At 29.2% G+C, this 14,968-nt stretch overlaps 1 protein-coding gene and 1 long non-coding RNA gene across 5 annotated transcripts in view; one reads left to right on the forward strand and one right to left on the reverse strand.

Moving 5' to 3' along the window:
- LOC130664287 (uncharacterized) overlaps positions 1–5,450 on the forward strand; it is a 77,333-nt gene extending 71,883 nt beyond the window's left edge. Inside the window, exons 4-5 of the long non-coding RNA XR_008989331.1 lie at positions 5,143–5,264; positions 5,343–5,450. This is a non-coding gene — a long non-coding RNA (uncharacterized LOC130664287). The remainder of the gene's footprint in view (positions 1–5,142; positions 5,265–5,342) is intronic.
- The window catches only part of LOC130664285 (allatostatin-A receptor-like), a 31,162-nt gene extending 25,585 nt beyond the window's left edge, over positions 1–5,577 (reverse strand). For all 4 annotated transcript variants that reach the window (XM_057464177.1, XM_057464176.1, XM_057464175.1 and 1 more), the window contains exons 1-2: positions 5,135–5,577; positions 1,342–1,471 (exon numbers count right to left, since the gene is read on the reverse strand). In XM_057464177.1, the coding sequence (XP_057320160.1) occupies positions 1,342–1,471; positions 5,135–5,577 (573 nt within the window). The remainder of the gene's footprint in view (positions 1–1,341; positions 1,472–5,134) is intronic.
- Between the last annotated feature and the right edge of the window lie 9,391 nt (positions 5,578–14,968).

Consider the following 14,968-nt stretch of genomic DNA (forward strand, 5'->3'; position numbering starts at 1 on the left):
CCCCACTAGAGAAGGGTGAGATGGACATTGAGGCTGACGAAGAAGGGGCATTCCGACGGGGCCCTCCGAGAGGACCCAACGTGACGTCATCTAGCTACTCTCTCTCCCTTACCCTTATTATATTACTTATTATTAACTGTCCATATTATACGATTAGTTGTCGGGTTCAATAATGTTTAACTGTTAAATAAATATCTGGTTCTATCTACTAGCAAGTGAAATATATTAAAGTGTCGTTTTTTACAATTCCTATCTATTTTTTTCCGTGTCATTTTGACGTAGTTGACTTGAATTTTAGTCAAAAAAGTCAGATTTAAGTTATTTTTTTGACCCGGACTCATACTCCGATCGGAGTCATGTTACTCCTTAGTGTTCACCGTTTTAATACCGGTTGGATAACACTGCTAAGTAACACCTCTCCACTGGTGTAAGTTCATTTTAACACCGCTCTTTTTACAGTGTAGTTACAATTAAAATGATTATTAGTCTACACACAGAGAAAATTATTGTAGTTTCTACTACGTCCGAATCGTCATTATTACAATCGCAAAATTTTTAACTGTAACTATCTCAATTTATTAACAATTACAATACGCGTATAGTAATCCTATTTTGTGAGATAGTAACTATTATATAGCATACACTCAGAAAATTAAACAATAGAAACTACTATCTAGTAATAGTAAAATTTCTACCATCAATCCAAGTAATTGTTATCATCCTGATGGTAACTGTTACCACCCTGATGGTGACTATTATCACCCTGATGGTAACTGTTACCATCCTGATAGTAAATATTACTATCCTGATAGTAACTGTTATCATCCTGATGGTAACTGTTACCATCCTGATGGTAACTGTTGCCATCCTGATAGTAACTGTTACGAAATTTATTGCAGAAGTAAATATTATCATCCTGATAGTAAATATTACCATCCTGATAGTAACTGTTATCATCATGATGGTAACTATTACCACCCTGATGGTAACTGTTACCATCCTGATAGTAACTGTTACGAAATTTATTGCAGGTTATCATCCAATAATTATTAATTCTATTAAAAAAAAAATTATAACACTAACTATTTTTACATTGAAAAACGTTCCAATAATTCTAGATGATTGGAATTAAAAATTTAGCATAATAAACACAATACTTAATTTTCTGAGTGTAGGATAGCCTACTATTTTTACATATCAGTTTTTATTATATTAACATAATAGTAGATAATACGCTGCGATAGTGAATATTAAAATTTTTTTCTCTCCGTGTAGTTAATAAACATTTTATGAATATATACATCCAAAAGTTTCCATAAATAATATTATAAAATTACTCACCTCACCGTGGATAATAAGCACTGGAATAGACGCAGTTAGAATAATTAGCCACGCGAGACAAGTCGCTAAGAAGGCGTGGTTTTCTGTTCTCACAGTCATAGAAGCTATTGGATGTACAACTGCCAGATACCTTGTGCAAAACATAAAGTTTATTTATTATTATACTAGATGATCCTCAAGTATTTTCTGACAACTTATACGAGGGTGTAAAGTTTATTCTCCCCAATTGTTTTAGTTTGATAGTTTACACGTGCGAACTCTCTAGCGGTGTGTTGATAAAAAAAATATAATTTACTATTTGTTTTTATCACGATTATATATTATAGATTTTTTATATATTTACTGTCAACGGATGGTATGGTAAGATAAAATAAACATGGTGTTGCTGTGAGGTGATTATTTATATCCATGAAAGAATCATGAGAATTTAGGGTAAGATAATAAATGTATGTAATATTATACTTGGGTTCCAATATCCTTTAGTGTATAAATAAATAGATCTCATTAAAACGATAAAATTCAATGTAATTTTAAGTTATCGTGTTACGAAATTTTAAAGGAACTCTTATATTTTAATTCATTTAATTATTTGGTAATTAAAATAATAATTATGATTTTATGTAAGCTATTATAGTATTTAGATTATGTAATATAATTTAATTTTGATGAGTTAATTATCATAACAAAGACAGTATGCATTGAGTCAATTTAATGAATAAAATTGAAGGAATTTAAGAATAAATTATTTCTATTTCTGAAACAGAATTATTACAGTCAATAATGTAATTCAGAATTATGTTAAATTGTTACTGGTCAAAATTTCGACATCATCATTTTATCCCTTAATATTATATCTCTGTGAAAATTATTTGACCAGTATATAATAATAAGTGCTTTTATTTAAATGAGTCATTTAAAAAATTATAATGGATGTAATTTCGCGGTACTTATTCAAGAGTCTAATTGATGCCTCAGGAGGTGTTAAGTATTTTACGGAAACTTTTTGTTGCATAAATTATAAAGTGCTTTATAATTATCTTAAATCGTATTAAATAAAAAAAAAATTTTTATAAAACATCAACCCTTCTTTACTATTACTGCGTAAAATACTACGAAAAATTTATATGATTGCATTTAATATTATTTATTAATATTTTATTTTAAAGAACTGGAGGAAAAACAATGAAAATTAACATCTAATTATACATCTAAATTTTTTTCAATTCACCCGGGCAAAAATATTTGGCCTAAAATAGGCCGAAAAAGCGAAATTTGACAGAAATCACGCCGAAGCCGTAGAATTTTATTCAAAAAGGCATAAATTCGGTCGAAAAAATGCATGTTTTATTATTCCTACACCGAAAAAAACAGGTGCAGCCCTGTGGAAGCAACAAGATTTTCATGTTACAGCAACAGCAAACATCGAAGATTTGAATTTTTTTTTAAATTTTGAAATTTTACTACACTGAGAGAACAATTCATTTGAGCCAAATAAGATTTGTTTCAGGCAAATAAATCCCATATTTGAATGGATTCAATTTGAGACAAAGATAAGGTTCATTTGGATGAAATAGTGATTTGTTTATAGTTAACAAATCTTTATTTGGAATTTTTTTTTCAACAAAGATTTGTTAACTATAAACAAATATATATCTAAATGAAATAAATGATTTTGTCCAGTCAAATAAATCTATTTGTTCGGCTCAAATAAATTGTTCTCTCAGTGTATACTGACAAAAAAAATTGGTACGGGAAACTTGTTCCTCATTCTATTGATTCCACAGAAAAAATCTTGTTGCTGCAACAGAATTTTGTCTTGCTGCTCTCACAGGACGGCGTCCTGTTGCAGCGCCTATTTTTTTCCGTGTAATAAATAGGCCAAAAATTGTCTACCTGAAGATCGGAATGTTTTTGATGAGACAAAAATAAAGAACAAAACGAAAAGTAAAATATCTACTGGATCTAAATTTTTGAAATGTCTCGCATATGCGCTAGTATGTCAGCTAAAAATTGCAGGCCACTTCTAACTACCCCTTACGCGAAAAACGTTCCGTTCTTCAGGTACATAAAAAATTAGCTCAAATTTTGCAGATAAATTCAGTTAGTCTTTTTTCGGCCTCGTGTTCACTACCTGGGCGTGGAGCATTTGTCAGCCACTTTTTGGCTAAGAAAAAATTTTATTATTTTTTTGACTTGAAATTTTGTCACCTGGACATTAATATCTACTCTAATTCTATTCGATCTTTTTTTTTTTTTAATTGAAATTTTTGATGCTTACAGTTTGTTCATTTAACTTTGATTTTTATAGATCTATATATTTTTAAAAAATTTTTTAAATCCGTGAAGATCTCATATATTTTTTTCGGTTATATAGCCAATGTCATTATTAATTGTTTTTTAAGTTATATAATAAAAATACACAAAGAAGTCAATAACTTACAGTAAGAAAATAGTTCTCTCTCTCGAAAGCTTTTTAAAGATTTATGTTGGCAATTTTTTTTGTTTATCTTTTAAAGAATTATAAATAGTTTTACTTTAACTGTTTTTCCACAACTTTTATTACACAGAAACTCTATGAAATTTTCTCAAATAAAATAAGTATTATTTTTATTTAATATATATATCATTATTGTTATTGCGTAAAACATCATTTGCTGTTTTTGTAACTTTGCCACGCTTTTTTAAATAATACAAATAAAAGCATTTTTTTTTTTATTTTCTGTTTGAATTCACTAGTCATTAATTTCATTTTCGACAGATATACATCCGCAATATATTGTATGCGTCATAAATACATTCGATCGTCAAATGTAATAAAAAATTCATATACTATCACGTTCTTGTGGCTTTATAATTGTAAAAAAAAATACCAATATCAAATGAATCGGAGTAAAATTATTATTTGGTCTTCATACAAATAATAAATGGCGGGTATTGTTATAAATACCAGAGTGACATTCAGCGGTTGTATTGAAAATTCCCATTCAGAACCACAAATGATTTGAATTTATGAATGATTAACTTTGTGTTTCTTTCCCACAAAATCATAATTTACTTTAAATAAAAATTTGATATGTAACTTAAATTATAAGTAAGAAATATACCCGTGTAAAAAAAAAATTTGTTATAAAAAAATTCTCAATCGTGAACTTCCAAATTTTAGACAATTCTAAACTTTGAATTGATAATTTTTGAAAATTTAAAAACATTTGTAAGTAAAAATCATTTTTAACTGAATACTTTTTATCCAAATTTTTTGAATCACTTAAGCAAAAATAATTCGGCTTGGAAAATTTTGCGGTTTGAAAAATATAAAAAAAAAAAAATACTTCAAAATCAATTACGAACTTTTTTTAACTTTTATAAGAACTTTTTAAAAAATAAATCTGCACGGAAAAAAAACAATCGGTAGCTGCAACCGATTAATTTCCGGTAGCTGCTACCGATTATTTTGGTAGCTGTTGCCGATTGTTTCAGTAGCTGTTACCGATTACTTCGGTAGCTGTTACCGAAAATTAATCGGTAACAACTACCGATTATTTCGGTAGCCAATACGAAAATAATCGGTAGCAGCTATCAAAAAATAGTTGGTAGCTGCTACCGATTGGCAATCGGTACCAGCTACCGATTATGTTTTTCCGTGAGGAGATTGAGAATTTTTCTACCCCTGAATTTTTTTAAATTTCCAAAAATGATCAACTCAAAGTTCAGAATTGTCTGAAAATTGGAAGTTTGCTGTTATGAACTATCTTGGAACAAACTTTTTTTGCATGGGTAAAGAAATAGAACTCACCTGTCTAGACTCATCAAAACGAGGGTGTAGACACTGGCACATACCGTGACAATAATAAGATACTGAACAATTTTGCACCAAGTGTCACCAAATGGCCAATACAGAAGAACGTAATCCGTAGCAGTAAATGGTATACAAAATATAACAAATAGTAAATCAGCAATAGCCAAATTAATAATCAAAATATTAGTAGTTGATCTCATTCCAGGATTTAATGCAACAACAATTACGACAAGTGAATTACCAACGAGTCCAAGGAAACCAATTAGGCCAAAAAATACAGGCACCACAACTTTCACCATACTATCATTAAGTTCTGCACTTGAATTATATCCATCACAATTTGGATCCATTGCCGGTGTGCAATTTGTTGTATTTATGTTACTAATTTCCCACAACCGAGAAATATTTTTATTTTTAAATCCATCCATTTCTTCCAACATACTCTATTACTTTAATGTAACGTCATTCGAAATTTATTAATGAAACCTCGACTAAGTCTTTAACTGCTACTTAACTTATATTGAAGCTTCGGGATTAAATTTAATCCCAATAAGTACAGTATTGTGTCGTTCTTCCAGAAATTCATTATCAAATACTTTTTTTTTTAATCAACAATATTAAGATATATATATATAAATATTCTATTGTAAATTATCAATATGAAAATCCATAGCAATATTCATTGTTGTAAATTTCATTATCTCTTCTTTTAATAAAATAATATTAAAATTCAAATAAAATACGATTTGAACTGAAAATATTTATTATAAAATTTTTCAATGTGTTTTCTTAACTGTGCGTCATACAAAGCTATTTGTGTGGCATTGATAAATTATGATGAGGATTGATTTTGATCTTTATTTAGCATACAATGCGCTGCCAAACAACACAGTGGTCTTATATAAGTAGAGCAGCTTTCACGGAATATCATAAATCAAATAAAATAAATGAAAAAATATATATACATATATTAAAAAAAAATTTAATTACACTGTAAAAAAAGTGGTGTTAAAATGAACTCGCACCGTAGCGGTGTTATCCAACCGGTGTTAAAACGGTGTACATAAGGAATGAATTCCGATCGAAGGATAAGTTTTTTAAAATCTACAAAACAAAAAAAAAATGATACTTCATTCAAATTACGAAGTTGACGTTAATTGAGATAAAAATAATTTTATTGCTTATAAAATAAGAAATGTCACTTTTATTACTGAACAAATTGCTGAAATTTTTATCCGGACATTGACAGACAATCAACAATTTTCGAATTTTTTTTAAAAATTGATTACAAAAAAAAAAAAAACTAAAAATATGCACACGTAGAAAATTTAAAAAACTATACATGCAATTTTTTCAAATAATTTTTTTTTATGATTTATCGTTTTGAAAAATTATTAAACGTCGGCTCAATTAAGTATCATAAATTTTTGATCACTTATCAAACTTAATTATTTAAGGACATTATTATAATTATTTTTACTATAACTCTGATGTTTTTCATGAAGTAATAACTGATTTTCGGATGATAAATTAATTATTGATAATTTTATTTTATTTTTTCGCTGATTTAGTTTGCAAAGAAACTTGGGTAATAAAAATCTTCCCATATTTTATACAATAACATTAAGATGTCATTGTGGACAAATATCCTTTAGATTTATCTATAAATTGGTAAATTTGCCGTATCATTAATTTTTGAAACAATAAAATTTTTTTGTATTTGAAATACAATTTTACTGATACTTCAAAAACAAAAATACTTTTATTTTAACACCGCTAACACCAACCGGTTTTACACCGTTTTCGCGGTCAAATTTAACACCAGGAACCACCGTTTTTTTTTACAGTATAGCTACAAAATAATTGCAAGCTTTATAAATTAACTGAAGATAAATAAAATATAAAATCATAAAAAAATAATTGGTTTTTTATTAAATAAGCAGCTAAAGTAAAATAAATTATTAATAAATAAGAGTTTATCGAAAAACAAACAAACTGAGTCTTGATTAATACGCTCAGCAAACGGACATCTTAAACTTAACAAAGTTTATTCTCAACAGTAATAAATACACAACCGCATCTGGTAAACTATCTCTGACTAACTTTGTTCAAGCTTTGTGTGTCGATATTTGTAATACACTTCACCAGGAAATTAAACTTAGCTCAAATTTAGCGGCTTTAAAATTTATGTTTGTCCGAGTGATTAAATTTATTAAATAGAAGTACACAATATTGTATTTTAATTTTAACGTAATTACTCGTGATAAAAGTATCTTTAAAAAAAGAAAAAAAAAATTTCTTTACAAAAAAGTCTTTAGAAAACACTCTGTTTCATGTCCTTTCATCTTATCAGGTTTCATATCTGTCAAAGTTTTGTGCACAGGAACAAAGTGACCATTGATTCCTAAGTATATTTTTAACAAAAGTATTCTTAAAAATAAATGAGTAAAAATATTTTATCTCATTTTTTTTTTCATTTACAACAAATTTATTTTTTCAAATTTACTCTTCATAAGTTTTTAAATTTAATTTATTTATTCACAAACACTTGAGTTAATTTCAAATTTTTAATATTTCATAGTTTTTTTTTTGTAAATAAATTTTTTTCATTAACTTTGTCCTCAATAAAAAAAAAGTAATTTATAAAATTACTGATGATTGAATTTAAAAAATATATGACATTGAATAATGAAAATAACATAAAATAAACACGGTAATATTTTTTTGTTACGTAATAAACATAAGTAGTTTTATTAAAACACTAAATATTCATGTTATTTATTTATATTACAGAATAATTTATCGATTTGATATTTTTATGTCACACTACATTACATAAAATGATAAATAGTCACAGTTATTGTCACGTGTTGTAATGCTTTTTACTATAAATAAATAATGATACGAGATATTAAGTGAAGTAAGTTGACGGTAGGACGCGTCAGGACGAAGTGATTCAGTAGTCGGATCACAACTGCCGCCGACTTTTAAACGAGTGGCAACGATCGCGCCGTCGTAATGGCTCTCATACTACACCAATTGTGGATCATCGAGATCAAATACATTCTCAGTCGTATATATACCCTTATGTATATAAATATATACATATATATCTATATACTAGAGTTACTGCAGTACCTACTGATTAAAAGCAGAATTTACTATCAGTTGTTTAATCAGAAATTTTTTTAAAAATAATTTAATGGTAAAGTTCTAGTGACAGTTTTTTCCGGAAGTCAATAAGAAAATTTAAAACAATCAGTCGACAGTAAAGTAAATATTGATTTTATGTAATGAAAAATTTTCCATTAATTCTTGATCGAGTAATTAAAATAATTTATTAAAAGTCTCTAAAGCGATTTATTATGATTATGAATTGTAATTATGATGTGTAAACATGAAAAGTAAAGAATGAAATTTTTTTAATCAAGTTTCATTTATTATTAAAAGTTAATTAAAGATACCGCGAGAAGCTTATGGAATTACATGAGTGAAGTTTAATTAAATTTATTAGTAGTAATTTAATCAATTATTGAATGGAAATAAAATTCCATAAAAAATTTTTTAAAAATACATTTTTCAGATTCCATTCATTTAAATTACATATGTATGAGTATTGCACGTATTATAAATATATATGGATATATATATATATCCTGTACAAGAGCAGTGTTAAAATGAACTCTTACATGTGAACATTAGAGTGTTTCAAAAAATCGACTTTTTTTTTTTCTTAAAAATATGAGACCTTAATATTAATATTTAAAGATGGCGATTCACGATTTTCTATTTTCCATTTAAATAACATGGGAAAAAAAAATTTTAAGTTTGGAATTTTATACCTCGGCGATGGCTTGTTGAACAGATAAGTTCAAGATATATTTTTGTAGGGAATTAAACGCTCTACAAAAATAGTCTCTCATCACTTTTTGATAAGTCTCACTGTTCAAAAGTTATTGGAGCTCAAAGTCAGGTTAGAGTAAATTTCAAGATCTTTTTACTTTTCCGGTGAAACTATCGGACTTATTTTATGATAAAAATAATATATATTACCTATAAAATAAGAAATGTCGCTTTTACTAAACTGACCAAATGCCATAAATTTTTGATCACATCAAATGAAATATTTAGTAACAATAACCCCACTCAAGAGCTGCCGGAATTGAACGACGGGGCCCTACTTGGCCCAGCATTGGGGAACCTAGCTTTGTCACACCTATATTGGCCCATGCTTGGCTCAAGATTGGGTATTCAATCCTAGCCGTTACAATGATTGCCCAGGCTTGGGCCAAGACTAGGTAACCTAGCCTTGGCCATTCAATGGCAACCCGGGCTTGGGTCAAGACTAGGTAACCTAGCTTTGGCCATTCAATGGCAACCTAGGTTTGGGCCAAGGTAGGATTACCCAAGTTTGGCTGTACCTATGGTTTAATAAGTAGATCATATAAACGTATCAGTTCAGCATTAGTAGGTTTGTCCAGTAGCTACCGTTCGGACCCAGCAATCAGAAGGACGGCAGAGCCCAGCAGAATTTTCACCGAGTTTTTTTCACATCATTTACTTCCCTAAGATAGTTTAAACGTTAATGATCATGAACTCTACGAGGTTAATAATAATAAAATTTTTTTTAAATTAAATTTATTTGTTTCCTCGATGTATGGGCCAGGTCTGGCACCCAAGCATGGGCCAGGTCGAGAAACCAAGCATGGGCCAGGTCTAGCAATCAGGATTGGCCCCGTGTTATCATTCCAGACTTCTACTAAGGCTGGGCCAAGGCTGGCTTACAAGCTTGGCCCAAGGTTCTACATGATTGGGCCAACCCTGGGTCTGCTGAACTTTCCTCTCTGGGATATAATCATTTTTATTAAATATGATATTTTTTATGAGGTAACAACTGATTTACAGATGATAATGATAATTTTATTTGTTTTTTCGCGCTGATTTAGTTTGCAAACAGACTTTAATCATAAAAATCTGTTTCCTATATTCCATACAATAACATCAACATGTTATTGTGGACAAATATTCTTTGGATTTATCCATAAATTGGTAAATTTTTCGTATCATTAATTTTTGAACCAATAAAAATTTTTGTTCCGTATTTGAAATACAATTCGACTTTTGATACTTGAAAAATAAAACAATTTTTTTTTACACTGGCAAAAATTTTAACACCGAGGTAGCGTGGACTTGCATCGATTTTTTTTTAAGTATATGTATATATATTTATATCCTGGTAAAAAGAACAGAAGAGGTGTAGAGCAACTACATTATTTTTATATTTGTTGAGACAGTTTATAAAAGTGTGCGTCAGAATGCGACAAAACTGTCACTGTCACTTCGCTATGGCACTAGATGCATATAAATTAAATTAAAGTTTCACATTAAGATCAAAATTATAATTTAATTTTGCTCATATTTATGATAAATGTTGTCATATATTAAATAAATTAAAAATAATTTTAAAACAGAAGTTTGTCGTACATATTTTAGAGAAATTGCTTGAATTTATTTATGTGTAAGTTAATAGGTTTATGATGATGATCCTTGAAGTGTCACATCAAATATACTCATATATTTTTTACTTGCAATGGAAGGCTGAAATGAGCAGCAACTTGTTGTGTCTATTGCGCAAAATCTCTTGTTGGTATGATTCCAAGTGCTAAATAAAGACATTGTAAATATAAATGAGGAAATTGTTGAAAAAAAGTGGAACTTTGACAGGAAAAAAAATATACAAACACCTAACAAATTATAAAAAATGTGGTCATGTGCGCCAACCCTGATATTTCATGATGTCTTTGAACTTTGAAGCTCTTCAAAAATAATTTTTTTATTTACTAAACATTACAAAACACAAAAACAGCAAATTGTAAAAAAATCTACTAAAAAAGAAACTTAAATTATTTCTTAAGCCTCGAAACGCTGACTTGGAGTGAATACTCGACTTCCAAAATTTTATTGTAAAAAAAGTGTCATCCGATCATATCCGGATTGAAAAGGTAAATTTCGTATTTTGATTCGAAAATTCTACATAAATTAAATAAGACATGCTACACGGCAAAATTTTTTTTAATTTTCCATGTCAGACAGTCTGCAAGATCTCTTAGAAATTCGATTTTCGAAAATCGGACCGAAACCAATAACTTCCCGAATTTTTGAAAATTTCTAATTTTCTGAGCGGGAAGTCAAAAATGTCGATAATTACGACGAATACGAATTATTCTCTAATTTAATAATTAGTTTATTATTTGGTTTGAATTTAGATTATTCGAAAAATTCGGACTATTCGAATGATTCGAATATTCGCACACCCCTAATATTCAATAAATATTTAAATGATTTTTGTAATAAAAAATAGAACTCAAGCGGCACAATAAAAAATTGTTAAATTTAAGGTGACAATTTGATATCAAATGTCACCAATTGTTAACTTAAATTCAACAAACAGCCAAAAATTTTATTTTGTGCCACTTGGGAAGATATTCTATTCACGGAAAAAGTTAATGAAATTAGATGTGAACAAAGCATTAAATTACGCTATTAAACCTGTTGAATGATATTATAAATTATAACAATAAAATCATGTCCAGTTTATTTCTTTGTACATTAATCAACATGAACTGGTAGAGATTAACGAATCAACTTGCGCAGTCGTCTGTGATTAAGACTCCTGTTAATATTTTACTTACAAATAATACAAGACAAGAGATTTTATATATAGACCCGAAGCACAAAAAATGTTGAACGCCTGCTTCCAGAAGTATCTTGTGTAGAACATGTCGTTACACTGTAACAAGATGGGGGATGTGGAGTTCCGATAATACCGGCTGATACACAGTCGGTATCTACTGCTAATCATTTGTATACTGGTGGTAAAGTAAATATATGAGATGTCGATATAATATTATTTTATGAAATCTGAGGATAGTAAATCAGAGACCCGACAGCCAAGCTGGCAGCAAGCCAGCAACAACCTACTGCAGTAACTTGATGTCAAGTTGACCGAAAAAATTGGCATTTGCCTAAGTTGACGGCAAACGGTCATCAACTTTCTCAGAAAGTTGGTGGCAAAAGTTGGCATCCTATTAGTTGACGGAAAATTGCCTTCAATTTTCTCAGAAAGTTGACCTCAACTAAATGACACCAACTTTCTGACCAGAACGTCTTGCTATCAGGATATATATTTTATTTAATGACCCTTATAGTCATTTAGATGGCAAGTTGACACTGCACTGAAAAAAATCGGTAGCAGCTACCGATTGGCGAGCGGTAGCTACTACCGATTATTTCGATAACGGCTACCGATTATTCGGTAACAGCCACCGATTGTTTCGGTAGCCATTACCGATTGAAATCGATACCAGCTACCGAAAAAAAAATCAGTAACTGCTACCGAAAATTATTTGGTAGCGGCTACCGATCGCCAATCGGTAGCTGCTACCGATTATTTTTATCAGTATGAAATCTACAACCGAAATAAGATGTCAAGTTGACTGCAAAAACTTAATGCTGCAAATAATTGACGGTAACTTGTAGTCAATCTGGAAATAATATTTTGCTTCTTCGAATTTTTTCTCGCAACTTTCTGTCAGATTCAAATTAGTTTTTGATTTTCAAGTTTTTTCCGGAATTCGAAGGCAACTCGCATTCCTATTACGGCTGTAGATTAACATCAATTTGTAGCTCATGTTGTACTCATATAACAGTCAAAACTTGGAACAGCAGAATTTGACATTAACCTGACCAAAAACACTGAACAGCAAGTTTTTAAAAAGTGTGGCTATCATTAAATTATATAATTTAAATCATTAATCATAAGATGTAGAGGTAACCGGGGCACAACGGTAATTTTTTAAAATTTGGTTTTCGTAAATAATCCCTGATAGCACGAGTTGCTCGTCAAAAAGTTGGTATTCATTAGTTTGCGACCAACTTGACAACAAGTTGTCGACAACTCTAGCTTTTGCAACTTTTGGCTACAGTTTACCGCCAGTAAAGAGCCGCAATTCGAAGGCAGGTTTCTGAGAAAATTGAAGGCAACTTTCCGTCAACTTATGGATTGCCAACTTTTGCAACCAGCTTTCTCAGAAAGTGTCTATCAACTTTGGAAATACCAACTTTTTTGGCTAACTTGGAGACTAGTTGCGGCTGTTAGTTTGACCCCAGTTTATCACCAACTTGGCTATCAGGGATAATTTTTACTTTATTTTGTGATTATTATGAATACTTGAGCGTTATAAAGTACTCAGGGTAAAACAGGCCACATCAAAATTTAATAGATTGAAAAAAAATTTCATCTTACTCGAAATAGATATTTATAAATCAATATAGATTTGCTAAGTAGAAATGAAATGAAAGTATACAGTAGTTTAAATCAAAAAAAAAATATGAAACAAAAGAAATTTATTTTTTTGGGTCATTGCGTAACCAAAATAGAAAAGTTTTTTCATCAAAATTATAGCGAAAGATGACAGATTTATTAGAAATAAATAAAAATAAATTGTATTCGGTCCTCAAAAGCCATAAAAATTTATTATTCCGTCATATATCTTGTTGTGCCGTTACACGGTCATCCCTTTATAGAACAAATTTCGTTTATCTAAAATAATAATTATTTTAGTGAATGAAAAAAAACAAAAAATTTATAAATTATGAATTCACAAATTACAAGTAAGGGTATTTACTAGGACCAAGATTTTTGCTTTTATTTACAAATAACAATTAATAATTGATGGTTACAAATTTTGGAATTACAGTGAAAATATTGGCTGTATACAAAAAATTTTCAAATAAAAGTTATAGAAAATTTTATTTTCTAGAGAAAATGTCCCTTATGATTTTTTTATACGATCAATATTTTCACCGTGATTCCAAACTTGAGGTTCATAATGAATTATTTAAACTTTTGTTAATTATGAAAATCTTAATTTTGAAATTGCGGTGAAAATATTGGTCGTATAAAAAAATCACAAAAAACATGTTCTCTAGAAAATGAAATTTCCTACAACTTTTGTGTAGAAGGTTTTTTTATAAGACCAATATTTTCGCCGTAATATTAAACATTTGAACCATTCATTTCGAAGTTAAGGCAAAAATCTTGTCCTTAGTAATTACACAGCAACCTAGTGTAAGTACCTAGCAGATGACATCTTGTCAAAGCTTCGAGTGTAAATATCATTGGCTTGTAGACTTTAGTTGGGTGTACTCTTCAGTCGATCTTATGGTGTCAAATAAATTATATTTATAAAATCAGACAGACTATTGATAGTTATATTTTAAAATATCACTGACCTGAATAATTCTTTTCGATGCCAAAATCCGTGTCCCGGATAAAATATTCACACATAAGCTTACTTTATCCCTTCTCCCGAATATCCCTCTTGCAATATGAAATAGAATGGAATAAAATCAAGTAAATATGATTTGACCTATACGAGAATACTAAAAAAATTTTTTCAAAAAAATTCTAATGATAGGAGAGCGAGAGGCGATACGGGACAGAAGGAGTGGGGGGAAGGGGGTACTCCCAAAATTCTATAAAAAAATTTGTCTTTTAAAAAAGTCCAAAATTACTTTTGTAAATATAATTGTGCATTACTGTGAATTTTGTTGTTGAACTTTTTCAAAAATCGAGTTTAAAAAAATGTTAATGACTTTAGTTTTACGATAAAAACTATTAAAATTTTTTTTTCTTCTATTCACATCCAATAATTATGTGAAATGTAATTTTTCTTGATGTAAATTACTCATAAACAAATTCAATTCAATCAAATTTATTTAATTTCCAGAAATTTTTTTTTTTTCACCCATTTTAGGAAGTACCCCATT

This window comes from Microplitis mediator, chromosome 2 (assembly GCF_029852145.1).
Source record: "Microplitis mediator isolate UGA2020A chromosome 2, iyMicMedi2.1, whole genome shotgun sequence".
Taxonomy (NCBI): Eukaryota; Metazoa; Arthropoda; class Insecta; order Hymenoptera; family Braconidae; genus Microplitis; species Microplitis mediator.